At 32.9% G+C, this 27,788-nt stretch overlaps 4 protein-coding genes across 5 annotated transcripts; 2 read left to right on the plus strand and 2 right to left on the minus strand.

Moving 5' to 3' along the window:
- On the plus strand, positions 5,092-7,654 carry LOC105170820 (squamosa promoter-binding-like protein 8). Its single transcript, XM_011091744.2, has 3 exons — positions 5,092-6,505; positions 6,997-7,166; positions 7,258-7,654. Exons 1-3 carry the CDS (start codon positions 5,853-5,855, stop codon positions 7,413-7,415), a joined length of 981 nt encoding a protein of 326 aa, XP_011090046.1. The 5' UTR covers positions 5,092-5,852; the 3' UTR covers positions 7,416-7,654.
- Positions 9,841-12,421, minus strand: LOC105170831 (squamosa promoter-binding-like protein 7). Of its 2 annotated transcripts, none has more exons than XM_011091763.2 (3): positions 11,496-12,421; positions 11,293-11,417; positions 9,841-10,620 (listed from the first exon to the last, which is right to left on the minus strand). In XM_011091763.2, the coding sequence occupies exons 1-3, from the start codon at positions 12,122-12,124 to the stop codon at positions 10,226-10,228; spliced, it is 1,149 nt and encodes a 382-aa protein (XP_011090065.1). In that variant the 5' UTR covers positions 12,125-12,421; the 3' UTR covers positions 9,841-10,225. The 2 variants fall into 2 exon arrangements, with proteins under 2 accessions (XP_011090065.1, XP_011090056.1); XM_011091754.2 differs by having other exon boundaries at positions 9,843-10,641; positions 11,496-12,416.
- LOC105174186 (metalloendoproteinase 4-MMP) lies at positions 16,848-18,168 on the plus strand. The gene has a single exon (XM_011096212.2). It carries the CDS (start codon positions 16,976-16,978, stop codon positions 18,047-18,049), a length of 1,074 nt encoding a protein of 357 aa, XP_011094514.1. The 5' UTR covers positions 16,848-16,975; the 3' UTR covers positions 18,050-18,168.
- LOC105170847 lies at positions 22,899-24,055 on the minus strand. The gene is made up of 2 exons (XM_011091773.2): positions 23,787-24,055; positions 22,899-23,452 (listed from the first exon to the last, which is right to left on the minus strand). Exons 1-2 carry the CDS (start codon positions 23,882-23,884, stop codon positions 23,167-23,169), a joined length of 384 nt encoding a protein of 127 aa, XP_011090075.1. The 5' UTR covers positions 23,885-24,055; the 3' UTR covers positions 22,899-23,166.

Below are 27,788 nucleotides of genomic sequence, written 5' to 3' on the forward strand. Positions count from 1 at the left end.
TACTAATAAATATAATTGTTTTAATTAAAAACAATATAGACTTGATTCTCTTTTTTCCTTTTGTTTTTGAATCATTGAAAAGTTATGTCAAGATAAGCATGTTGTTATGACAATTAAAAAAGCCTAACTGCCATGAAATATTAATTTCGTCAAAAATTATTGAGATAATGCCTATTTTAGACACCATTGCCTTGCTAGTGCAATAGAAATTAGGTTAGTATTTATTGGATCAAGCCCTGTAAGCTGAACTACAACTATTAGTGCTTTCACATTAATTAGTAAATTTATATTTTTAATAAAATTCAAACTCGTAACATTCAAATGTAGTTCACTATTGAACCACTATGCTAGCAATGATAATAGTGGGAATTTGTCATCCATAAGACCTCCTTGTTATATTGTCTCAAGGGGGACAACTATAGCACCTAGGTTGGTTTTGAATGGATCGTTTCCTAACGTGTTTTTATTAATAATGTCCTTGAATGTTGAATAAAGTTGGACGATGTGACTCACCATAAAATAGAATAAAACAAACATGTTTCTGTAATCTCGTTTAATAATTGTATCATAAGAAAAGAACAAAAATATATTTATTTATGATTACAGAGAATGTGTTGTATACACGATATTTAGAAATAAGGTTAAAATTTCTCATATTACACGAGATATATAGTTTATAATTTTGAAAAAATAAACATAATAAAACGCATAGACATCGTTCCAAGAACTTGCAAATCTAAGGGGCCAAAACAAGCAGGAATCACATGAATATGGCAATGATCTTTATATTATGTATGTGTAGTAATTTGAAAATATTTTGGCTCACAGAATTTCTTGAACCAATTAAATGCAAGTTAATGGAGTGGGTCCTTAAATATTATTGTTCATTTGATATGCAAAAAATACTAGGTAAGTAGAGCGGGCAACATTATAGCAGGAGAGGATGGTAAATGTGTATGTCTGGGTCATTTTATTTTGGGTTGGTTGCTCTGCCCTCCTTTTTATTATGGGTAATATCATTTTTTCTTAATTTTGGAATTATCATATATCTCTTTTATTTTAATGTTATTATAATCAACCCTATGTACTAATACGATTTTGTAGCTGCTGCACCTGGTGAATAATACTCTCAGTAGGTCGATTGTTGACACATACCTGATTTTATAAAATAAAAAAGTATGTATTCATTTATTCATACACTTAATATACAAAGCACTGGGGTGTAATATGTACTTAACCCTAGTGACACTATCAACACAATAATTTTTGAATCACATCTTTAGCACTTATCATAACTAAGGCAAAGATTCTAAAATGCCCTCATTTGGATATATTATATAAGGGGATAATTATACTGTCTTTTTCTAAAGTTTGGTATAATTACTACTAGATCTCTTATGGTTTGAAAATTACATTTAAGTACTTTGATGTGTGTTTTCGTCTAATAGATAGATCTACTCGTTAATCAAATTCACACAACAAAAAGAATGAGTGAGTCAATATTAACCATGATTGACTTATTAGTAATTTGTTGTAAGCCAAACAAAACTTTTTTAATCAAAGTATCCTTAAAGTCAGTAAGTGAATGGAAGGTAAATATGTTTCATTCAAACTTTTTGTTGATGTCAGCAAATCTCTTGAATTTTATACCAATATGTGAATCTATTTGGTGGATGAAAATAAATATTACGGGGACTAGGTATAATTTTCCAATCATAAAAGATTTATATATAATTATATTAAATATTAGGAGAGAACAATATAATCATTCCTAATATGTTTACTAATCAAAGTGCCTTTTAGAGGAATCCTTAATTTTCAAGAAATTATAAGTGTAAATTTTGCAAGTGTCGTGTTAAAATTTCGAGTTATGGCTTCCTAACATTATCTTGTACTCTATAAGGTTGGTGGCCTCGTAATTCCTAAATTTAATGTCACAATATGTGGAGTAGAACGAATGCAACTAGTAAGGAAATTAATTTGGCCCCGAAAGTTTTCGCGACATACATATGTGTTGCACAAATGAAAATATTATTTGTTACACATACAGATTATTATTCTTAAACAACTCAAATTTTATTAATTTCTTTTGATACTTCCCAATGCAATTTATTTTTACTTTTTAAAAGTGTATTTGTAAATTATACATATTGATAGTGAATTTTTTATCGAGTTTGTTTGATTAAAATGAGTTTGTACGCTCCATCATAATTGCTTTTTCTTTCCTTTTTTTTTTCTTTTTAAATATTTCAGCCTTTGACTTTTAGTTCAAAATTAAATTTGTGGACTAAATCAAACTTAAATCGGGCTCGAACAATTCTGACCAACCCCTCTTCAGATTTATAAAAGAAGATAAAAAGCATGAATAGGGAATTGAAGTGTGTCAAATTGTGTACCACAAAAGATATGTCCCCTGCCTTCTCCGCTTAGTCGGCTTAACAACAGACAGTCCCTTCTCGCCCCGCCTGCCCCCACCTTTCATTAATTACTTTTCAATCTTTTCTTCAGGGAAAAAATCTTTTTAGGGTCTCTTCATTTCTCAATAAATTAATTCTCAAATTTGGTTTCCCACGTAACAATCTTTAGAATCTCGTTTATTTTTTATTATTAAACTGAATAATTTGATCAATGTATTCTTGTAAAGTGTTTGTTTATTTGTAATATGGAGCTTGATTTCTATTTTTCAAATTCAATATGTATTACGATTTTTTTTAAATAACTCAACCTACCTATTTAGCTGGATCGAACAATTGAATAGCACACCTGTATCCTATTGAGGCTGAGGGAGGTCTTAACTACTAAATTCGATTTTTACAAAAATAAAACATCAACAATAAATTTTAAAATAGCAATCTTATTCCGTATGACTAATAATAATTAATAATATAGAATTATGTATAAAATTATTGTTATAGATAATTAATGATATATATGCATACCGACAATTGAGTGACAATAATTATAATTATTATATATTTATATAATCGTTAAATTATCACCAAAAGTATCACTGATTCCACACGCATTAAAGCCAAAAAAATGTTTCAAACAAAAATCTCATTCAAGATTTTACTTAAATAGAATGAAATAAAATCTGCAAGGTGTGCATTTTACTTACACAAAAAGGGATTAATAGATAAACCAGCATTCTAATCAGTCATATCTTACTTGGTGAATATGAGACTGTATAGAATCTTGGGACTAAGGATTCAAAATTTTTAATTTTTTTATTTTATTGTAATAATAATGAAAATGATGAATAGATGGAAACAATTATTAAATTATTAATATAGAAATTTATAATATAATTATATAAAGAAATAAATAAATTGGCACAAGTGTTGTTGTCTGATTTAGAAGACATTCCGTACAGAAAATAGTCAACGTCTGTGTCAGGCTTTTCCTACCAAATGCCACCCCCACCCAATCTCCCTCTAATCCCCACGTCCAGAACGGCACGCGCCAACACTCGCCAATAATTGCGAGGAGAGCATCGTAATCACATATGATATTAGGGATGAAGGGGTGTAGAGAGTGAAGTGTTAAGAGTAGGGATGCAGTGGATCATGGCCCTTGCTGTTCATCACAAGGGGACAACAGTTCATCGTACGTCCCGGATACGGCGTATCCCTTTTGCTCCCTACAATGTATACATAAATATATAGTTTAAAATAAAAGTTTATTGTTAACCTATACAATCATTCTCATACATTTATTCAAAGTTTATTAAGTTGTAGAAAAAATTATAATTTATGATTCTATTTTTAATTTTTAATTTAAATAGTTAAAAAAAATAATAATTATAAATAAAAAATGCTATTTTTAACTACACTAATAAATATTTATTTTAAATAATTACAAACACATTCTCAATAAAATTTAGCTAATTACATAAGAAGGTATTAGCAAAACATATGTCGGTTTGGAGGTGGGGGGTGGGGGATCTGGTACACCACCACCTGCTTCAGCAACATGCAATCAATGGCATGGGATGTGTCGCTGCTGAGGCGCGTGGGAAGTTAATATTACATATTATGTATTATTTTATTGTATTGTGAAAATTGAGTGAATGGGAGTGGGAAAGGGCCAGAAATTATCCCCACTTCTCACCCAATTGGAAACCTTTACTTCCAACTGCTGTGATCGCACTCCCACTCCCACTCCCACGCTCCCTACTAATTTCTTTCAATATTAATAATTATTATGATATGGGTTAAGAATGTTATTCCAAAAATATAATTACTTTACTCATAAATAATAAAACATTATTTTACTTTTGACTTTAAGGTTAGTGTTATGATATGGGTTAATAATGTGAATTCTTCGATTTTTTAATTTAATAAATAAATAGGGCTTCTTGTCGAACCTAATTATCTTATACATACTTCGTCACTCCTTCTATTGTGTAAATAATAAGTAATATTAACAAACAATTATACTTTTTTACCTTATTATGCGGGAAAATTTTTAAATTTAATTCGTGTAAAAATTTAGTTATCAATCATAACTTTTTAGGATAACGCGTAACTCCTGAATTTAAAAGAGAGTATGTTGAGATTTGATATTTATTAATTTTTTCTCTGAAAAAATTAACTTTTAAATGAAATAGTCATTTAATAAAGTAAACAATATGAATAATGACTACTTTTAGTAAAAACAATTTATGTCAATTTCCTCATTGAATTTTAATTTGCTGGTACTTATTTGCTTCATTATTGGATGTATTTGATTAATTGATTTTGCAGCAAATCATTAACAACATTGTCGCGTTTTAAAAATATAATGAACTATCAAATATCAAATATCAAATATCAAATATCAAATATCAAATATCAAATATTTCATATAATGAACTATTAAAAAAAATTTATTTATTAAAATATTTATAATTTTAAGATGGTATTTATAATATTTTAAAGAATGAATAGGTATTTATAATTTTAAAACTGTAGTAATTTATCCTTGAAAAAAAATAAAAAGAAGAGAAAGGGGTGGTAATGGAAATATGGAGTTTGAGTTGGGCAAAACAGTAAGTGCATGGAAGTATAAGATGTTTAGACAATCAATCTCTGAGCAAAGCCGCCTCACAAGTCAGCACTTCTGAGTTGCTCTCAGCTCTCTCTGCTCACACCTAGAGAGGGAAACTAACAGTGTCCCCTGTTCTAAAGAGAGAGAGAGAGAGAAAAAGACTTATTGATTGGAAAGATGCCATTATAGAGAGAGAGAAAGTTTTGGTGGTGTTGAAAATATTAATGGAAGAAGCCCAGCCGCTATATTTACCCACCATATGTTTTTGATTACTACACTGTATATCTCTCTCACTTCCAAACTTCTGTAAGCTATTTTTCTCTCTCATACACACACAATTCCAAGAAAGAAAAACCCCTCAAGCCCCCGACATCTTCCTTAAATCCCACTCAAACCAGCACAAAGATTAAACCCAAACCAAAAGAAAAGGAAAACTCTTTGCATTAACCCCACACACACACACACTGAAACAGAGAGAGGAGAGAGAAAGCTAAAGTGTTTACAGCCTTTTTCCAGTACTCTCCACAATCTTGCCCCTTTAAAGCTGACAGATTTCTTTCTCTTCACTTTCTTTCTCTTTCTCCTCTCTATAAAGTTCTCTCTTGATTTCAGATATTGTGCAGTTTCAACTTTCTTTATCTACATACAACACTCAAACCTATATATATATATGTTAATTAATTAGTTTTTGTGTGCTTACAGTGTAGTTGTTTTTGAAATGTGGTTCAACTGCAGGTTAAAAGACTGAACAAAGAAGTGGGGTTTTTTTTTTTTTTGTTATTTTGCGCGTGGGGCAGAGAGGAAAAGAGCAAAATTGAGGCGCAATGTTGGACTATGGATGGGGGAACCCCTCATCGATCATGCTTTCTGCAGAGGAAAACGCTCAAGATTCTGAACCCAACCGCCCCGTTTTCGACCCTTACGCCACTCACCCCTTCTCTGAAACCGCTAATTTTGTTAACCCCGAACCCCATTTCGCCGCCGTCCCCCACCACCACATCCCATTTCACCACCCACAAACCCCAAATTCCAACACCCATTTCTCTACTTTCTACGATTCCCGCGCTTACACCGCCTCCGCTTCTTCATATCCGCATCCCCATCAAGCGCCACCGGCTTCGATGCTTACTCTCGAACCGGCCGCCCCCACTGGGTTCATGGTGGTGCCCAAGAGCGAACCAATGGTTGGGGGACTCGAGTTCAACGCTGAGTACAATAGTAGAATAGGGCTGAACCTGGGTGGAAGGACTTACTTCGCTTCCTCGGAGGACGACTTCGTGAACCGCCTCTACCGCCGGTCCAGGATCCTCGAACCCGGTTCCGTAAACTCCCCCAGGTGCCAAGCGGAAGGCTGTAACGCCGACCTGACCCACGCCAAGCACTACCACCGCCGGCACAAGGTGTGCGAGTTCCACAGCAAGGCCGCCACCGTCATCGCGGCGGGCTTGACTCAGCGGTTCTGCCAGCAATGTAGCAGGTTGTGTTTGCTCAAAATGACAAAAATGCCCTCCCCTCCCCTACCCATGCATTACTCGTGCTTTTGCATATTTCTGCATTACCAAGTCGTCATCCAGAGGACTAAACTGCCCTTTTGGGCGGTGTGAACATGCTAATGATTGAGTGCGGCTAATCCGCCATCGTACATGGGGTGATCCCGAGGGCAGTTGCGTCCGTAAATTTATATGTTTCCCCATGACTACTGAGTTCACTCCCTTCAACATCCGCGTACTGTTAAAATTTTGCTTCTTATAGTAAATATATGTATACATACAGTATATATATACACATATAATTTTTCTATTGTGTGAGTCAATGAGGTTTGAATTAATGATGTGTGCAGTTAGCATTAATGTTTCTGCCTTTTTCTGGGGTGTGGATAATGTACTAACTACATACGTAGAGTTTGTTCCTCGTACGTACATGTATGAATTCCATGTGAGTTTGTAAAAACTTTATTACCATTTTCAGATTCCATCTGCTGTCGGAATTCGACAACGGAAAGAGAAGTTGCCGTAAGCGGCTGGCCGACCACAACCGCCGGAGAAGGAAATCCCAGCAGCTATCTAACCAAGAAAACAACAACAACAAATCCCAGCTCGAAAACAATGCCCCCAATTCTTCATCTGAAAACCTAACAAGTAAAATAATCTTTACCTTTTTCTTATCATTTCCTTTTTTCTTAGGTGTGTATGATTCCATGGGGGGAATTTGAATATTAAATATTTGCAGGGTCGCCGCCGGATTCGGGGGCACATTCATCGTCAGTGACGGTGGCGATTTCGCCGCCAAGAATTTCGCTGGATTGCTTTGGACACAGATCTTACACTGGTGGAACCACCTCTTCCACTGCATCAACAAGCTCTCTCTTTTACTCATCAAAAGGGTGAAATGCATGTGTGGTATCTGATTCCAGCATGACCAAGAAAACAACAACGACTGCTCATCCTCATCATCATCTTAAGCTGATCATATATTTGATTTGATTTGTGGTTGCGGAACTAGGTAGCTAACTAGTATAGTAGTAATTTAATCACATAGTGGAGTCATGGAACTACGTGCGCACTACCCTTTGATGCATTCCATCAGTTAATATTAACCCATGCTTCAGTCTTCATTAATTATTCAATCAAGATATATTATTAACGTACGTACGTTACGTTGAGATGGAGATGATGATGATGATTATGATTATGATTATGATGATGAAGCAAGTACTAGTTATAATGTTTGTGTGTGTGTATGTGTGTATAGGTAGGCTTTAGCCATATATGAATATGTACCTTGACATTCCGGGGAATTTGAATTCCCAGTGTGCATGTCTATCTCCAGCTTTCAACAGTTGAAAAAAAGTAAAAAATATTCCATGTGGGAATGTAATCCCTTCTGTATTTCACCTGTTTCCATTTGGGTACAAGGGGTTGGGGTTCTGGCAGGGAGCACTCATGCAGGGAATTACTATTTCCAGCTACTCCATTATTTTCTTTTGTCTGTTCTGCTCTCTCTCTCATTGATATTTTTGGTGCAGTAAAAATTTCTTTGATGATGGGGAGGGGTTAAACTTTGAAAGAAGAAGGATCTTCTTCTTGTTTTTTTATTACCTCAGTAAAATCAATAATTTCCCTAGTGAAGAAGATGCCAGGAGGTGAAGCTGTCTCCTGGACGGAGGCTATTTTTTGGTCATAAAAGCATGAATTTGTGGGTCCATTGTTTTTTTTTCATTTCAGTCATCATGTTTCTATCTACTGTTTACTGCCATGTGAAGGAAGGGAAGGTGATGGAGATGGATGTGAAAATAATAAAAGATGTTATTCCTTTTCTCTTTCTTTGATCTCTTTTCGGAATTTAAAAAGATATTATGTTTAGCAATTAGTAACATTCATACTCCTATCTAGATTTTACTTGATTCATTTTGAATATATTCATTCATCTTCTGTCAATAATATTGTTTCGATACTTAAATTAGTATAATTGTTCGGATAGATAAAATTGGTTTAGAACCATATGTACAAATAAATTGTTGCCTTAATGAATATTTATAATATTGGCTGACTTGAACCAATCACATCAAAATATGTGATATTGAGCTCTATTAATCTAAGAATTTTTAAAGTGGTGCAGAATGGATCGATCCAACATGAATAAAAACATGCAAATTCTTGCAGTATTTTTTCAGTTTGCAGGGGTATTATGATCTTTTAATAAGTCATTTATTGGCTCTATCTCTCTGATTATACTTGAGAAAAAAAAAATACAAATGTAAAAGAAGTCATATTTATTGCTTATGTTTTTGGTATATTTCAGAATAAAAGTTGGATTTGCTAACCATTTCAGTTGTCTGTTAATTGCTTGGAGGGATTTAATGGTAGAATATATTTAACAACAATCGAAAATTATAGCAATCATAACAAATATATTTGTGGTTAGATAAAGAAGAATATTTGCAGAAGCAAAGATATGTGGGTGGGGAGATAAGAAAATATGAGAACACTGTATTTATTTTACTCCCTCTCCTTCACTTACTGAGCACTGTGAGAAAATAGAAACAGCAAATCTGTTTTCATCAGAGTTGTTTATTAGGGCCCAGCCCACAAAATCTTGAAAGTTGAATAAAAATCCATTTATATAATTATGATGTATGTATGTATGTATGTATGTGGAAGCAGAAGCAGAAGGTGTTGTATGAGGAGATCTGAAGAGAATATCCTCCCAAATCTTCACACCTCACCAATTCCAATTCCAATTCCATAACACACCTCACCTTCTCTCTCCCCATTTCACTTCCACATCAATCAATAAGAGTAGTTGCATTTATTTGAATTTCTCACCCCTCTTCTCTTATTCCTTCCCAAAATTATTCAAGAATTCAACCCCAAACATTTCACACCTTTTGTTTTAGTAATATCAATAAATTATTATTAATTGATTTTATCGAATATCAATTATCACAATAAAAATATTTTGTTCAATAATATCAAATAAATGAAATCTAATAATCAATACCTACTATTCAGTACACACAATATTTAATGTATAAAACAAACGAATCCATGACCTCTAAAATTATGGGACATCAACTTACATTTCAAACCCTTTTTGATTATACCATTTCTACCTATCTGAAAAATATGACTGAATTGTGTTATTACTAATATTATTTAAAAAGTCAGTGTGTGAGTTTGTTGCCTCAATTCGTAAAAATAAGATATTTTCATTTGTTTATATGATTGTAAATTTGGCTTTCTCCATTAATATAAATAAACTTGAATAATAAATAATTCATATAAGTACCCAGTAAGCGATGTAGGCAAAATGCATGCGCAGAAATTTAGTAAAATTGTACAAGGCCCAGCAGAGCGGGGTGAAGGGACCGAATGATTTTGTTCAGCCCACGTTTCCCAAATAATTGGAGTATATATGTTGGTTGCTTCAATCAGGAAGCAAGTGCAACACATGAACATGAATCAACTCTTCCTCCCACAAAAACATTACCCTTTTTATTGCATCCTTAAAATTCATCCAACTACTTAATTTCTTTTTTTATTTAAGCAAAAATAAGAATCATATTATGTTTCAAGATAATAATTGTACGAAATTCGAAATTATTTGTACCACACGCCATACACACACTCTCTCTCTCACACACACATACTTCTGTCTTAAAACCATATAGAAAAGAATAAAATCTCAACCCTTATAATCAGTAACCCAATGGGAGCTTCCACAACTCATCAGAACAACCTTCTTCATCTCCTTCTGTGGACGCCTTGTGATCATGGACAGACAAAAGCCCCAAGGCCGAATTCCGAGCCTGCATTAGGTCCAACGTCACATGTCCTTGGCTTTCTTGTGAATTAGATTTCACCCCGACTGAAGTATTATTGTTGCAGTAGTCCTCTACCTGGTAGTTGCCATCCATTAGCTGCCTGCCAGCCAAAATGGAAGCCCGATTCTCGGCGATGAGCTCGCGCAGGGCGGCGCTGCACCTCGCCGGAAGATCGGCCGACGGCTGCGTAATATTCCAGGGATTGTAGTTTGTTGATGACAGAAGAGAGAGAGCACACTGGCTGCTATTAAGGAAGTGGGCGTGTCTTCCTGCACCCATCATTTTGATGTCTACAAGATTAAGTGGCAGTGTCTGAGATTATCAACTCAAAATGTGGCCATGCATGTAGCTAATGAGAACATCAAATCTGGCAATTAGGTATGGAGGGCATATTCACTCAGTCCCCCTTCCGCATTCAGCCACAATTCACAAAGCAAATAAAAATATTTAATCATGATGGTGGATCAATGAGATTAAATTAACATTAGGGGTGATTTATATGAATTTGATATTCCTATTCTGTTTGTAAAGTGTTGTTAATGGAGTATAAATGCATATATATACTAGTACAAGCACGTTTTTTATTTATATAAATATATTTTTATTGAATGACATACATAAAAATTAATAATATTTGAGTTGTAAGTTTACACTAGCTAGGACATGTTCATTTAAGTGGTGCAAAAGCAGCAGCTGGTAGCATAATATAAGATGAGTTGTTCTAAATTAAGCACTCCAGTTCATATAAAAAAAAAGAGACAAGTGAGATTTCTTTTTTAAATTAAATTTGGTCAAATTAAATCAATGAGTAAGAAAACTTTAGACGAACCAAACTAATTACATATTCAGAAATTGACATATGATTAATTTAGGTTTGAGCGAGTGTCATTTGAGCTACAATTTTCCCTATTCATGTAACATTAATATTAATGACTAATTACCTTGAGAATGTTTCTTTGCAAGAGATTGGGGTTCTTGAGAACTCTTTCTCCTTCTCTCGTTATGCCCCGCCAATCTCCTCCGACAGCTTCTCTTCGACTCATCAAATTCCGCCACTGCGTGAAACCTGTCATGTCCGTAGACATACATGTTGATATGCATATATATGAAAAACACACAGTGCACACACTAAAAGTAACCAAACCTGCTGCACTGTTGGCAGAATCGTTGTTCGATCCCAAGAACCACCACCTTGGGAGCCTTTGCGTGCATTTCACAGACCTTGTGCCTCCTGTGGTAGTCCTTGGCATTCAACAGCACCACCTCACACCCCTCCACCTGACACCGAGGAACCACAACCGGAGTGGCCCCCACCAGGGGAGCCGAGCAGGGCCCTCCACGGGTTGAGTAGTAGGGTTTGCCTTTCTTGGTGACAGAGGAAGCTGGTCCAGCAGCCGGCGGAGGAGTGGGAACGTCCTCGAAATAGTGCCTCTTGCCCAGCTTCAAGCACGTCAAGAGAGGGTCGGGTTTGTAATAATGGGGGTCGTTCCTCTTTTCTTGCTGCTGCAGCATGAGCGCGTGAAATGCACTGGGCCCAACTTGCCTGTCGGTGGCGGAGGCGGCGGAGGAGGAGGGTGGATAATTGAATGAGTTATGAAGAGTAGTGTAGCTGGTCCAGTCTGCCCTTGAAGTAGTGGCACTAATACTACTACTAGTAGCGAGCTCCCAGGAGGATTCCCATGCATGGATGCTGCAGCAATTACCATTATGCCCTCGCGCACTATTACTATTACTAGTACTAGTACTGTTGTTGTTCCAATAATAATATTCCATGTTTCTCCCAGCAGCAGCCCCTTCCAGTGGTGGGTAGTTGTAGTTGTAGTTAGGGTAGTTGGTAGATACAGAAAAGAGGAAATAATGGCGCAGCCCAGAATAGGGAATCTGCTACTGCTGCTGCTTGTTTTGCTTTTATAAAAGAAGAAGAAGAAGGGATATAAATGGAAAATTGGGAAAAGATTAGATTGAAGTGATGGGAGGGATGAAAATAGGGACAGTTGGAGGGGTATGGTTTAACTGTGTTCTACTCCAATAGGGTTATGTTCTTTTAAGAGAAAAAAGCTGCTATTTTTTCTTGCAGGCAGACTGATGAGTGAGCTATTCAGACACAGAATTCAGGTAAACATATCAACTGCTGAAAAATCTACTATAAAAATATAAAAATAAATTGATTATGTGATGACGGCATAGTAGTTAAAAATTATTCATTCTCTATTCAAAATGTTAGGGATTATAATTCTTATCACATATGATTCAGTGCAGGTTTCATTTATATTATTATGAACGGATGGTAATTGACTTTTAATATTTCTTGAATTTCAATTATTATATATGTTGATGGTGCATAATAATCAAATAAGGTAAAAAATGGCTGGAAAACATTTAGTAAAATTTGTATTCCCTTGTATTTTTTTTTTTATCTTGTTGTTCATAGTGAAGAATAGATACCAAAACGGGTAGTAGCTATAGAAATACAAAACATTTAAACAAAAAGGAAAAAATGAAGAGAGTTAGAAGAAAAGGCAAAAGGCGAGCAGTTGTAGTTGAAATGATTTGATTAGAATGGTGAGAGGTGGGGGCTGACGCAGACGCTGAGTGAAATAGCAGATAAAAAAGAGATGATGATGATGGGACTTGAGAAAATGCACTACTCTACTCTACTTGAGAAAAATAGATCTAATTTCATCTGTTCATTAGAAAAGGTATTTTAGTCATTATTTTTGAAAAAAATAAGTTTAAATTGACGAAGAGCGATGTGATTATTTATTTATAATATAGGAATGATTTTTTATATTAAAAATTTTTGATATTTTGATATATCACAAGGGGTAAAAATCAATTTAACCCCATAAACTAGACATTGAATTTTTAAATTAAATGTTGGTAGTGAATTTTTTTTCCATATCATTGGTTTAAGTGCTAATGTTATCAAAATAATTGGGGTGAATATCTAATGCATGTGTTTCTTTTGCTAATTAAAAAAAAAGAAAAAAGAAATTGAGCAGAATTTTGGTATAGAGCAGAGAGTAGAAGCGGAAAAAAGGGGCATGCGGTGAATGAAATAATAGAGATATACATTTAGAGGGTGAGGGAATAGGAATGAATTGGTAACGCGACTTTAAACGTTGTTGAATGCAACAGTCTGTAAAGTGGGTAGGGCCCATACACTCATCTGCCAACTTCTCATACTTCAACAAAGATCCACCATATTGCTTGATTGTGACCACTCTTCACCATTCTTTTCCACTTTTCTTTTCTTCTCTCTCTCTCTCTCTCACTCACGCTTAGAGTTATTATAATAATAAGAGAAGATTCAAGAAATTCATGAATAATAATAATAATAAAATATACTAAAATGGCTATATCTATCTATCTTAATTTGCATGATACTCCAAATATTATTAAAAACTTACAAGATGTTATAATTAAAATAAATATTATGAATCTTATAAAGAAATGGGTGTTGAGTGAAGTGAACAAGTGTAGGTACGGTCAACACTAACTTTGAGATAACAATAAGTTGCTTCTACAATTAATTGGAAAACGACTTATGATGATATTGAATAAGAAGTAGGTGATGCATGCTTTCACACTTTTTTTCATCTCCTTCCTCTCTTGTTCAAATTCACCAATACCATATAAATTTACAGTTGAAAATTTTTTTATGGGTTACAGGTCATGGGCTCTTATAAGTTTGATAAAATCTAATTAGGTAATTAATTATATATTGCACTTGATATATAATTTAATGTAAAGTCGAAGAATAGTCGTTAAACAAATAACAAATGCAGTTGGGACTGAATTTAATGCAGTCAAACCTAACACAAGTGAAAATTTTTCTTTGTTAAAGAAAAGGATTGTACTATTTTGGGTGGTTGGCGAAGCTCATCAAATTCATTAAAATTTAGAGATTTGCATATTTTCATGAATAAAATTAATAATTCTCAAAAATAGACTTCAATATTACAACCAAAGACGAATTAATATTTCTTAACTTGTTAAATTTGAATTTTGATGAGGAGGTAATTAAAATTATTGGTTAAAGTTTGGGGGATAATAGAAAAAGTAAAAAGAGCATAAGGAGAAAAGGTAATAATTATATGGGGTAAAACAGTAGCACCCAAAGGTGAGACAATCAGATATTCCACCAACCTCACTTTTGTTTGCCAGAGTGGGGAAACTCTTTTCATGTTAATCAACTTACTTTGACACACATCAAATATCAAATACCAAATACATACATTATAAATGTGAAGGTGTTGTAATGGGTCTCTGCCGACAACAACAACATGGATGGATGGATGGTAATGATATGGTAGGTGTTAAAAGTGGGTCCGTTGTGTTCATCGTAAACAGCACTGTTTCTTTTAATGAAACACATGAAACAATATGGATAAGAGATACAGAAACAGAATATATATATATATGGTTTGCAATTTGCATGCCCATTTCTTTGATTTTAGACTTTAAAGGGGGACCATTTCCACTATGCTTAAATCCTTTTCTCCTCTTCTTCTTTGTTTGTTGCAATCTTGGTCAAGTTTTTATTAATTGGTCAAACAATAACCACCCTCTTCAATTTTGTCACACTCATTTTTCATTTCATATTTCCAAATTAATTATTATTTTTTAATATTTTAATGTAGTAAAGTTTGTATGTAAGGTAATTGGTGCTTATATGATGGTAATTTCGTAATTAATTGAAAGAGGTTGTTAAAATTTTAAAAGTAGTAATATTTCAAAGTTTTTGAGTTTGAATGTTTCTCCAACATCTTCAAATTTCTTATAAAGTTACAAAATAAAACATTTACAAACTCAGCTTATTTGATAGTCTCTTAGTCATTTGTGGCAATAAGTGTGTTTGATGACAAGGGAGAAAGGCAGAATGGTAATTGGTGCTTATATGATGGTAATTGGTGCTTATATGATGGTAATTTCGTAATTAATTGAAAGAGGTTGTTAAAATTTTAAAAGTAGTAATATTTCAAAGTTTTTGAGTTTGAATGTTTCTCCAACATCTTCAAATTTCTTATAAAGTTACAAAATAAAACATTTACAAACTCAGCTTATTTGATAGTCTCTTAGTCATTTGTGGCAATAAGTGTGTTTGATGACAAGGGAGAAAGGCAGAATAGTTCAGCTCTTGGGCCCATCTTACATACATTATGAAGCCCAAACTCAAATTTAGAAATAAGATCATAGTCCAGTAGAAAATATGTTTGATCAGCCCAATAGCCCATTACACTTTTTTATTTTTGTACAAATTGTTCATGTGGTTCAAACATTTAATTGTAGAATTAAAGCTACTTTAGTATGTAAGGGTTAATTACATTTAAACCCCCTCTAAAGATATAAAATTATACTTTTATCCAAAGAAGTTCTACGTCCTCTCCCAAAATTTATTTTTTACACCTTATTTTCTTTTATTAGGATTTGAAAGAGAAATATCGACATTTAACAAAAAAATCATATAAAATTTTAATTTTATCCTTTATTTACTTTTTCTATGTAATAATTTTATAATTATAACAAATAATATAATAATATTAAATTCACCTCGCATTCATATATTACATTTATTCTGATGTAATATTGCTTTGTATTGTTGTTGATATGTATATATATATATATATAGGTGTCGTCCACTATTAGTATTGAGTTTTTTGAAGTGAGGATTCAGAAAAAGTAATCAATTATAACACAAGTAAATCACACTTATTTTATAATTGATTTGAGTCAAATAAATCTAATTTAAGTTTAAAAAAGATTTATATAACCCCACTCCCAATTAATCATATAGAGTCATTTACACGTCAGTTTATTTGTAAAACAGAAGAATGCATGAGTGGTGTGTGTGTAGTGCAGTATGGTTTGGGCGTTTGAAGGAAGAAAAGTAAAAAGTATAGAAAGCAACAGCAGAGGAATGATGAGATTTAACAGAAGTTAGGATGAGGAGTTTGGTTCCAACTTCCAACTTCCAACTTCCAACTTCCAGACCCCATTCCTAACTTCTAACTCAAAACAATCCCAAACTTCTGCCTCTCACCACAAAATATCTCTTGCTTCTAACACCAACAATACTCACCATACCCCAAATATCAAACTTCTATTACAATATATATATATATATATATATATCATTACAGTTTTACCAGTTGGAGTCGATTCATATATAACCAAATACTATTTTCATGTCATCCAAACTAGTTCATCTAATTTTTTGGATAAGAAAAGATATAGGACGTCAAACAATCCCAAACTTAATTCATCACTATTCTGCATGCATTATATTGTATCAAACCAAACAACCTAGTTAATTTCCAAGAGAATTGGGCTATATATATACATATTTATCTACAATCACCCTCCTAAACAAACCAATTTCATCCATGATTAATTTCCCAAAGTCAGCAATAAAACTCATAACTCGACTTAACCCAACACCAACCAAAACTATATATTAAAAAATCCCAATTTCATCAAACCTTGATTAGAAGAATACTACTCCAGCATGAAATGATATCTCACAATCTGATCATTGCATTCTTGATTTGCCCCTTTTTCTTTATAACAAAGCTTCTCTCTTGTCTCCATGTTAAATCATATTCACCTCCATAGACCACTAACATGACCTCATTCTTTCCTTGTTTTTTCCTTCTTTCTCTCCTCTCTTCTTCCCCCTCCATTCATGCAAGAGCACCACCCATTTACACCATAAACCCTACTAATACACCATCCTTACCTAATATCAACCAAAGCTACACATGGCAAGAATTCGTGAAATTCCAGGATGCCAGCAAGGGCAGCCTCGTCAATGGAATTTCTAAGCTCAAGCAATACCTCGGAAATTTTGGTTATTTGGAGAGTGAAGACGTTACAAATGCGACCGATGTATTCGACACGGATCTTGAACTCGCCGTAGCAAGATATCAGGAGAATCTAGGCCTTCCCCTTACCGGAAAGCTCGATTCTCGTACACTTTCTCAACTTATGTCGCCGAGGTGCGGCGTCCCTGACAATTGGAGAACGATGCACGCGATGGAGAACTACGTCTACTTCACCGGGCGGCCAAGGTGGGGACGGAATATTCCCATGACGCTAACCTACGCCTTCTCACCCAAAAACATGATCACTTCTCTGAGCAAGGAGGATTTAAGGGGTGCTTTTCAACGGGCTTTCTCGCACTGGGCATCGGTGATCCCAGTTAAGTTCGTGGAATCAGATGATTACGGGTTCGCGGACATCAAAATAGGGTTCTACTACGGAGACCACGGCGACGGGGAGGCGTTCGACGGCGTGCTCGGTGTGCTGGCTCATGCATTTTCGCCCGAGAGCGGGCGGTTCCACCTGGACGCAGCGGAGACGTGGGCGGTGGACTTCAGGGCGGAGAAGGCGGACACAGCCGTGGATTTGGAGTCGGTGGCGACACATGAGATTGGTCATCTTTTAGGATTGGCGCATAGCAATGCGAGAGAAGCGGTGATGTATCCGAGCTTGAAACCGAGGGAGAAGAAAGTGGAATTGAAGGTTGACGACATTAAAGGGGTGCAAGCGCTGTATGGTTCAAACCCTAATTTCAGGTTTCGGGGTTTCGCTGAATCGGATATGTCTTCCAATGGTGGTTTACATTGGAGGGTTGGAGGAGAAGAGATCATTAGGGTTAATTGCATGTTGATGTTCGTATTGTGGTTGTGCATGTAATTGGCTAGAATTAATATATAATTTTAACACTGATTTTCTCATTTCTTTTATTGCACTTATTCCCATAAAACAATAACACAATTTGTTTTGCTAGCAGAATTATGAGAGGTGTCGCTTTTAGTCCCATGAATCATACTCACGTAATTTTAGTCCCAAAAAGTTATGTGCATTGTGGTTTTTGGACTAAAAATGCATTGTGATTTTGGGACTAAAAAGATGTGATTTAAGTTTTATGTAATTAATAGCGTCATCTGACATAATTGTGGTACAAAAAAAAATTTTATTCTTGTTTTATGGGAGTAAAAATAATATTTTGCCCTTTATATCACCATCCAAAAAATTCTATCTAAATCGAGTTTGGTTGAACTTAAACTAATTATATGCATATGTAATACATTTATTAGATGATTGATACAGTTCAAAGAAAGTAACCAGTCACACTTGCTCCGTGATTCATTTGATTCAATTAAACTTGATTTGAGTAAAACAAAAAGTTCACCATCCCTCAGTCGGCCCTGATTGAGTCATTGCCCATCTATGCCTATCGAACTCTTACTACAAGTACATCTATGTATGAATCTGGATATATATAGACTGAGATAATTCTATATGTATTTTTCGATTAATGTTTGGATATAAATGATATAATTTTTCTTAACATAAAAATTCTGTGTTCATTTTCCTAAATGGATGGCATATTTATATAGGGCATAAAATTGAGAAATATACTTTATTGGTCTACTTCTGATTATATACATTCCTTGCTTTTTTTTCTTTTTTCTATTTTTAATTTAAAACGATAAACTATTATTAATTGAATAAAATGATTATAATTATTCATGTCAAGTATTTATATTTAATAAAAATAATAATAATTATGATTTAATCAATGATATTAAATAAATAAAATTTAAACATACCTATTATTATAATAAACATAGCATCTAACATGCATTACCAAATTTGAACTCATAACATGATGAACTTGGCGAAACATACATCAGCTTCGTACAAGTTTCATCACACACGTTCGTTGATATTTGTAATAAGTTCAACTAAATGTACGGTAAAAATTTCTCAAACATAATCAAGATGTTCTTATGTACAACTTATCCTTTACGACTTGAATGGGCCTGACACGTGTCGTGAATTGACATTGCACCATTTTCAGCCACAAGCTACATACCTTCACCACTTTGGGTGAATAAAGGAGCTTACAACCAACACAAAATATATAATCCATCCATATATATATATATATATGTGGAATAACTACATTTACTTCTCTTAATCTATTTTTTTTATACAAATCATTCATCTCTTTCGAAAAATTATAAAAATCATCTCTAACTTTTGAAAGATACTCCTGTTGAAGAGGTTTACCTAGTCCACAAGAGCATTTTGGGTTTTAAAGGCTGTTAGAGGTGGTTTCTATAATTTTTTAAAAGGTAGAGGTGATTTATGTAAAAAGACAATAAATGAGGAGTGCAAATATAATTATTCATATATATATGGCCTCTAATATACATTAATCAAATAATTGAATGAAAAGTATGTCAGACATATTATTGAGCAGTTTTATTTATTTTTATTATAAATTAAATATTACATCTCATATTATATTTGAAATAAATTCGACATAATTTATATATTTAAAAAAAATATATTAACGAAAAAGAAAAAATAATTGGAATTGATGATTGAAATTAGCAAAGATTCTGATGTTACTCCAAAATCTACATTAGTGGCCTCAACTTTATTCTTTCGTCACATCTCAACTAAAAAGTTAAGAGTCCATAACTTTTAGTACTGCATCAGGTCTTTCAGAATTAATGCACTTGTTAATGTCCAATATTTTTGTTGATAGGATCCGAATTGAAAACCCTACCCAAATTAATCCACAGACAATTGAGGGGTTTAGTTAAATTATAAATAATAATTAAATTAAGGATGTGAAACGTAAGAGTAGGTAATTAGTTAAGTAGTAATGAAGAGGCGACGTCGTAGAGTTTGATTTGACGTATCAATGTAATATTGGGATTGTTTAGGAAGTTGTAGCATTGATGGACAAACACTTGGCTTGTCGCATGCCACGACCTGCCCTTCTACATCTTTTCCCCTATAAAACTTTTTACTTTTTTATTTTTTTTTAAAAAGCTTGATTACGTAATCATCAATAATAATGAATAATAAATATATCAATTCAGTAGATGTACTCAAATTAAATAAATTTATTTTAAATAAAATGGATATGCACGTAAATGAAATTCGGATATATGGCATCTAACTTATTTATAAAATCTTAATCTTAACTATTGAATTAATACGTCATTCGTAAACTCTTTTATTATTAAAAAGTATGTTTCTTATCTCATTTTCTAATCTACCATTTGTTTTATTTTGAAAATATTTCACTCAATTTTTATTTTTTTCCCTTTTCTTGACTTCCACGTTCTATTCGTTTTTCCTTTTCTCAATATTTCTTAATATTTTTATATATTCAATTAAAATAATTATTTCTTAATTTTTGAATTAAAAATAATTACACTGTCCGCCCTCCTGATATATGGTGTAATTAGACGTCACGTAGTTTTTTTGTGATTTTAAAAATATGATATATGAACATTATTTGTTTTGTCTAATAAATAGTTCAACGCATTAATTAAAATTTATCGAATTTATTAATATTAATAAAAATTAGAATTAATCTCAATTGACATAATATTCATTTATTAGAGTTCCAAAGATGAATCTTTACATTGTGGAGACGTTAATTAAGCATGAGAATCAGCATGTGGCATGGGAACCATATATTGCTTCAAGACATAAGTTTTCACGTCGCATGACGCGATGCTGATTGGGATAAATAATCATTAGTAAATATTAGCTTAGTTTTTATTTTTTTAATTAACATATCATTGGTAAATGTTGATTTACCTATAGAAAAAAGTCCCTAGGTGTAGGTGACCCTGCATTTCCAATCATTAAAAAAAAAAAATGATAAAGTAATAAAATTGACCACAAACGTGAGTAATGTGATTGAATTTTTCAAATTCGGACGTCATCAATGACAGCATTACCTTAAATATTTAAATTATTGGGAACACAAAATAATATTTCTTACTATAGATATGAATTTTGATAATTTAACAGGTAGAGTTATTATTATATTTCTCACAAGTACATCATAGATAGTACAACAAATATAGTTTCTCTATGTATAGCTAATTAGGATGATTATAATAAATATAAATTAATTATTATTTATATAAGTGAAATAAAAATATTAATTATAATCAAAATCATAGCAAATATATAATAAAGTCCTTGTATGTCAACCTCACCGTGTATTGACTTAAAATATATATATATATATATATATATATATATAATCAATGAATAGGATAGGCTCCATTAAACATAAAAAGGAAATCCGTGTGAGAAAGGTAGGTGTATTTGTTGCGTCCAAGTTGGAAAGAAAAAGTTGGAGGTAATGCAATTGCAAGGGAAGCAATCAGCATGTGGCTGCCTACGCATCTCTTTGATCATTAATTTGTTTGTTTGTTTGGCCACAACTCCAAACTCATTCTAATACCAATTTTAATTAATACTTATCATAAATTAATTCATCCCCACTTTCCTTCATCTTCAAATCAGCTACACATGCCTTTTTTCTATCTTGAAAAGAAAAGAAAACAGAGTTGTTGAAACGACGAAATTAAACTAATTTTAATTCATGGGCCACAACTAATCCGTGTTTTAGTTTTTAATTTATTGGGATTGGTTAGTTAAATTTGTGTAATGAAGAGGAATTTATACAGATATGATGAAGGGTGGGGTATAGTAATGAAATGTTTGGGTTCATGAATTCTTGATTTAATTTGATAAAAGATTCCATAAAATCAAGAAAGATTACAATTACAAATTAATATACTACTTATTTACTAATCCTGTTCTGAATACTACTTAATTATCGAACAAATTGAGAATTGGGTTGTTCTCAATCTCATTTTAAAACCCGACCAAGGAGGAAGGAAGAGGTGAAAGGAATGGTAGTTAGAAGTTACGAGTGATGGAGGAGTTAGAAGCCCCCCCTACCCCTACCCCTACCCCTAGTGAAAAAGTTTTGTTGTGCGTAAATCACAAATCGACAAAAACAGATATACGATGCATGAGGTGGTGTTCAAAACTTTATAAATTACCCTATTCCCACGTACCTACTTTTGCTATATATATATATATAAATAAAATTAAATTGTTTTCCAGCTGGAAAATAAAACCTGCATGTAATTGTAATGGGAAGAGAGAGAGGGGTTTATATTATTTATGAAAATTAGAAAAAGGAAAAGCAGAATGGATAGAGAGAAGAGTGGGTAGTGGTAGATAGTTTCGATGAATCTGATAAAGTTAACAGCTTTAGGTACTATGAATTTTTATCGTTGTGGAAAAAAGGGAACCCCAACCGCATTCAATTCTCTCCTTCAATTAACGCGAATGGGGTTATATATGTTATCATGTTATGTATCCCTCCATTCCCCACACCCTAACCCTACTACCTACCTACCCTTATGTCCAAATCTCTAGAATATTTCCTTCTTTTTTTCTATATATACATATAAAATTTTAAAATACAAAAACCTCAAAGACAATGATCCGCACAACATTCTTATAAATACTATGAAATTGAAATACCGAAATGCAAAAATTATAATATATTGCTAATGTTTTTTAAATGAACTAATAGTGACATGTATGTATTTGTTGAAACATTGAAGTATGAAATACATATAATATTATGGATGAAAAGGAAATAGAGTATGCTTTAAATATTAATTTAGGCAATCTATAATTGAGGAAAAATTAAGACAAGACAAGTACATGAAGTAGTACTGATTGGTCGTGTATATATTGTAACAATTTATTAGCCTAGGTAGAGGGACATGGCCCAAGTAGCTACAACTCCTTTAAAGTCAACAAAAACACTTGAAAACAACCTCCAACTATCACTACAAATTAATTACTACTATATATATATATTAATATTATTATTGTTATATTATATTATATATACATATTGGACACAAGGGATTTTTTCTTTCAAATTCTTGAGTCCATAATCAGCACATTACATCCTTGAGAAGCTTGTACCTGCGGGTGGTGGGGCGTGGGGAAGGGGTTTTCCCGGTTGGTTTCTCGGCGGCGGAGCTGCCCTCTTCGCGGTGGTGCTGCTTGATCTTGTCGCCGGAGTAGGCTGATCTCACTTCATTTGCATGGGCGGACCTGTTATTATTATTATTCCTGGAAGAAATCCCATGCCTGGATGACGAATTTCTCTCCTCGCATTGGCACCAATCGCACACCTGAATAGGCTGAGCGTGTTCACTATAGTAGTTGCTGCAGTACCTGCCGGAATTATAAATTATTACTTTAAAATATATATGTGATTCTCCTCAGCTACTCAGATTAAATTACACGGCCGGGCTGCCTATTCTAATCCACAACTAAAATAAATAAAGATGAAGGCAGTTGTGATAATATATATATATATATATATAGTTTGGCCATCATATATAATGTAAATTAAAGGCTGAGATTATAATAATGATCATGATTATACCATGAAAATTAACAACCGCGATCATCAATATCAGAAATAACTAATTAAGCCTTGCACACAGTTACGCATACGAGTGTGTGTATCGGTATATAGAGAGAGGGGGAGTAGAGGCAGACGTACGAGTGCTGAAAGCGGTTGCGGCACTTGGAGCAGCGGAAGAGTTTGTCGGGGAAGCCCACATCGCCACACATACAACACACAGTCTGGATATCCACCATTTTCGGTTCCTTCTACCTCTCCTTTTGGGTACTACTCCAGAGAGAATTTAAGAACTAACAACCAAGACTTTGCAGAGAAGGAGAAGAAATTAAAAGACAACACACACACAGAGAGACAGAGAAAAAGACGTAAAAGGAAGAAACAGTAGAGGTGATTTGAAGTCGGTGTGCGCATCTCTCATTTATATATGCACAATAAATTTCCACACATAATAATATAAATATATAATATATTATTTAATGTATATATCGGGGATAGAGATACATACAGGTAGACCACAGGTTGCTCGCAGTCGTTTTCAGTTGGAGAGAAATTTGTGAACCTTAATATGAATGTGGAAAATGACAGCTTTATCCCCCCTCCCATGTTTGCTTCATTTCTCATCTCCTCCACCCTTGTTTATTTTTTATTATTATATATATTATTGGCTTTTAAGGCAGTCTCTGTCTCACCCTTCAACCTCAACCTCAACCTCCTACTCTGGAGCGTGCACTCCATGCAAAACAAATTATTATTATAATCATTAATCTATATACAACCCATCAATTACATTATTACTTAAGAACAATATTTTATCATACAATGCATACTCTCATGAAATCATATCAATGTTATTACTTCAATGCATCATAGTAACTTGACCAAATTCCGTGCAGCTATTTTGATATCTGACTATAAATAGGTTAATTCTACTATCTATAAATATACTTGTAGAAGTCAGTTGTTGTCCGATCTTCATTTCTTTGATTTTACTTTCTTATATTGCTTTTGACTTGTAAAAAGAAAAAAAAAATATTATATAACAATTCTTTCAATAAATTGATAATGCGTGTCATTATATTTTAGTATGAATGGTATAAAAATGAGTTAGCATACTTTTCAATTAACAGTTTAGGAGAATCAAGTATCGACAAATATTTATCTACTAAAGATCGTAATGCATTAATTTTGGTGGGATTCAAATTTAATACCCCAATTTTCATGCTAAATCATAATCCATTGGGGTCAGATTGACATTTACTCATAATTAAAGGTGCACATTGTAAAATACACCATCTGTGGCGAACGCGCTACAGCATGAGAGTGTGCTTCCACAAGCTGTTGTTCCCCGAGAATTGAAGTGGTGGTGAAAAGGTAAAAGTGAAATGTCCTCAAAAGGAAAACCCGTCAACTTCGTATCTTTAGTGGTCATCACATTGTTGGGACGTATTTGTCATTTAACCATTTTTGGAGGGGGTGTAGAACAATATTCATGAATATCGTCTCACTTAAAAACCTTTTAAGAAAAGTCGAAAGCACCATCATTATTACCATTAAAAAAAGGAAGTGGGCTTTTTTGGTAATTCGATAAGAAATGTGCCTAAAATGTAATTACCGTGAACTTGGAATCATCTCCCCATTATTTTTATTAGACCCACTTTAGCTACCTCACAATTGGGATTTCGGGGCATCTAAATTTATTAAATAATTGTTGACTAACTATAAATTCCAACAAATTTCAAGTACGAAATTATTAGATTACATATATATATATATATATATTTAAAATAATTTCAACTTCAAAATAGTGAATTAATCATTATGCACACTATTATGATGCTTTTATGAGATCATGAAAGATTTGATCTAATACATAGGAGGATAAGCATCTTTGTACCATGAAGATGGTAGGGTTCTCTTATTTTACTTAAATATTATTTTCAATAGTTTGAAAATCTTTCATAGAATAGAAAATAAATATTATGCATAGCTACATGTACATTTATTAATTTATGATCTATTTACACAAATTATCCATATTTTAAAAAAAATTACATAAATCACCCTTGCTTTTCAAATGCCAGAAGTAGTTTTTGTGTCATGTGGAGATTGCTGATTAAATATTATATAAAAATTGACCTCTAATATTGATAATTTTGAAAAAAAAAATTAATTATATATAGTATTACATTGTGAGTTTTCATTAATATTTAGTTATCGACCAAGATTCATAGAATGGGATCATATAACTTTACAATTATAAAGTTTCAATTTTGACATTTAAATTAGGTGATATTAGATTTGACCCCAAAAAGGGACTTTTTTTGGTATTGAAAATGGAAATAAATTAGATAGCTACATATAAATGTAAATCAATTCTATTATTAATATATATATTTATAGCAAGGGGTAGACGATAAGCATGAAAAGTGGGCCCACAAACTTGATGTAGTTTTGGTTTTGTGGGTGTCACTATTTATTCATGCCATTTTTTTAATTAAAAAATTCAAATAAAGAGAAAAAAAGAATCTCTTGGGCTTTGAGTTGCATTTTGGTCCTCTTATTATATCTGCGAAACACAAGAAAAAATATTTAAGTATTCACTTACGGTCCTGTGGGAACGCACTTTCTCTGTAATATCTATGAATTTTATTTCAGAAAATAAAGCAACAATTTTTAATTATTTTAAATAAGGATTTTTTATTTAATAATTTAAGTACAATCCTCTTGTTTGTGGAGAATGGTCCTAGAGTTCGTTTGGTTAAGGTAAAAAAAAATAATAAAAAGAAATAAGCATGTAAAAAATTATATTTGGTTTGATAGATATAATAAGTGGAAGGAAAATAAAAACATAAGGCGTATAAGTATAAATATAAATATAAAGAGAAATATCAATTATGGACTCATAATCTTGTGCATTTAAACAACAATGAAGGAAGCCGACACGGGGAGCAAAGAACATGTTATGGCATCTCATTTGTAGGACAGGACATCTTCGGTATAATTCATCACCCCACCTCTCCTACACCCTTGGACTTGGACTTCACTCAATCATATTTTGCAATAATACACACTACTATTAATTGCGGAGTAAACTTTAAATTAGGAGTATCATGCCATTTCTTCTCTTTCTCTACTATTTTTTTTTATAATTCAAATTCCATTTGGTTGAACCAAATTTGTTATATAACAAGTGTGATTATACTAATAAATATTTTTCTTGAATTACATATTAATTATAATACAAATATATTATACTTTATATATAATTAATTTACGATGTGACCAAACTCAATTTGAATTAAAATTTTGGACAGTCTACTGTACTACATAGGTGTGTAAGTAAATTAGTAGACAGAAAGTGAGAAATGCAAAGGAGTAAGAGTGGGACCCCATGCAGATGCAGTTGAGCACACACTGCAACGGCATGTCTCTAAATTGGATGAATAAGTATTCTTAAACTCAAAAAAAGAAGGGCTGACGAACTTCCCACCAAATTGGATGTCTTCCAAATTACATAATATGGCATGGATTCTTTCCATGCATTATGCCTACACTCACAATATTACCTAACCTTCTCCCCACATAGAATATATAGCACCAACTCCAAATTATAAGGATTTTTTTCTTTGGGTCAATGAGAATCTGAATATATATATATATATATATATATAATTTGATATTGACATAAATTGGAGGATTTCATCTTTCTTTTTTAACAGATTAAATTTGATTATTTAATTTTCATGTTTTAAGTGGACATATGAGTAAGAAAAAGATTTTGTGCAATGTGGCCCTCATAGTTAATTAAGCACAGTCACTGTCAATCAAATCTTGACAAGAACATATTCATATATGGTTGAGCATATTTACAAGCTCTATGTATGTGTTACTCTAATTATTCTATCAACTGTACTTGGATTCATGGATTTCATTCTTTTAATATCATATTCATATTCATAAATTAAAGTTTCATTTCTAAGTAGGAATGTCAAGACAATGAGTACTTAGAGCCTAACGCGTTATTGATTATTCAAGTTTGAGAAAATTTGTTTGAATTTTATTTGTTACTAAAAGAGTGAATTTTAATTGAATCAAATATAGTCGAGTTCGAGTAGTTTAATATTTTTAGAAATAAATTAC

Source organism: Sesamum indicum, linkage group LG1 (assembly GCF_000512975.1).
Source record: "Sesamum indicum cultivar Zhongzhi No. 13 linkage group LG1, S_indicum_v1.0, whole genome shotgun sequence".
Lineage (NCBI taxonomy): Eukaryota > Viridiplantae > Streptophyta > Magnoliopsida > Lamiales > Pedaliaceae > Sesamum > Sesamum indicum.

Excerpts from the sequence above, each read along its gene's own strand:
- LOC105170820 (XM_011091744.2), top strand. The coding sequence starts at position 5,853 with ATGTTGGACTATGGATGGGGGAACCCCTCATCGATCATGCTTTCTGCA. Across the intron at positions 6,506-6,996 it reads TTCTGCCAGCAATGTAGCAG|ATTCCATCTGCTGTCGGAAT; the intron begins GTTGTGTTTGCT and ends TACCATTTTCAG. Across the intron at positions 7,167-7,257 it reads TTCATCTGAAAACCTAACAA|GGTCGCCGCCGGATTCGGGG; the intron begins GTAAAATAATCT and ends AAATATTTGCAG.
- LOC105170831 (XM_011091754.2), bottom strand. The coding sequence starts at position 12,124 with ATGGAATATTATTATTGGAACAACAACAGTACTAGTACTAGTAATAGT. Across the intron at positions 11,418-11,495 it reads TTCTGCCAACAGTGCAGCAG|GTTTCACGCAGTGGCGGAAT; the intron begins GTTTGGTTACTT and ends CGGACATGACAG. Across the intron at positions 10,642-11,292 it reads TGCAAAGAAACATTCTCAAG|ACATCAAAATGATGGGTGCA; the intron begins GTAATTAGTCAT and ends TTAATCTTGTAG.
- LOC105174186 (XM_011096212.2), top strand. The coding sequence starts at position 16,976 with ATGACCTCATTCTTTCCTTGTTTTTTCCTTCTTTCTCTCCTCTCTTCT.
- LOC105170847 (XM_011091773.2), bottom strand. The coding sequence starts at position 23,884 with ATGGTGGATATCCAGACTGTGTGTTGTATGTGTGGCGATGTGGGCTTC. Across the intron at positions 23,453-23,786 it reads CGCAACCGCTTTCAGCACTC|GTACTGCAGCAACTACTATA; the intron begins GTACGTCTGCCT and ends TAATTCCGGCAG.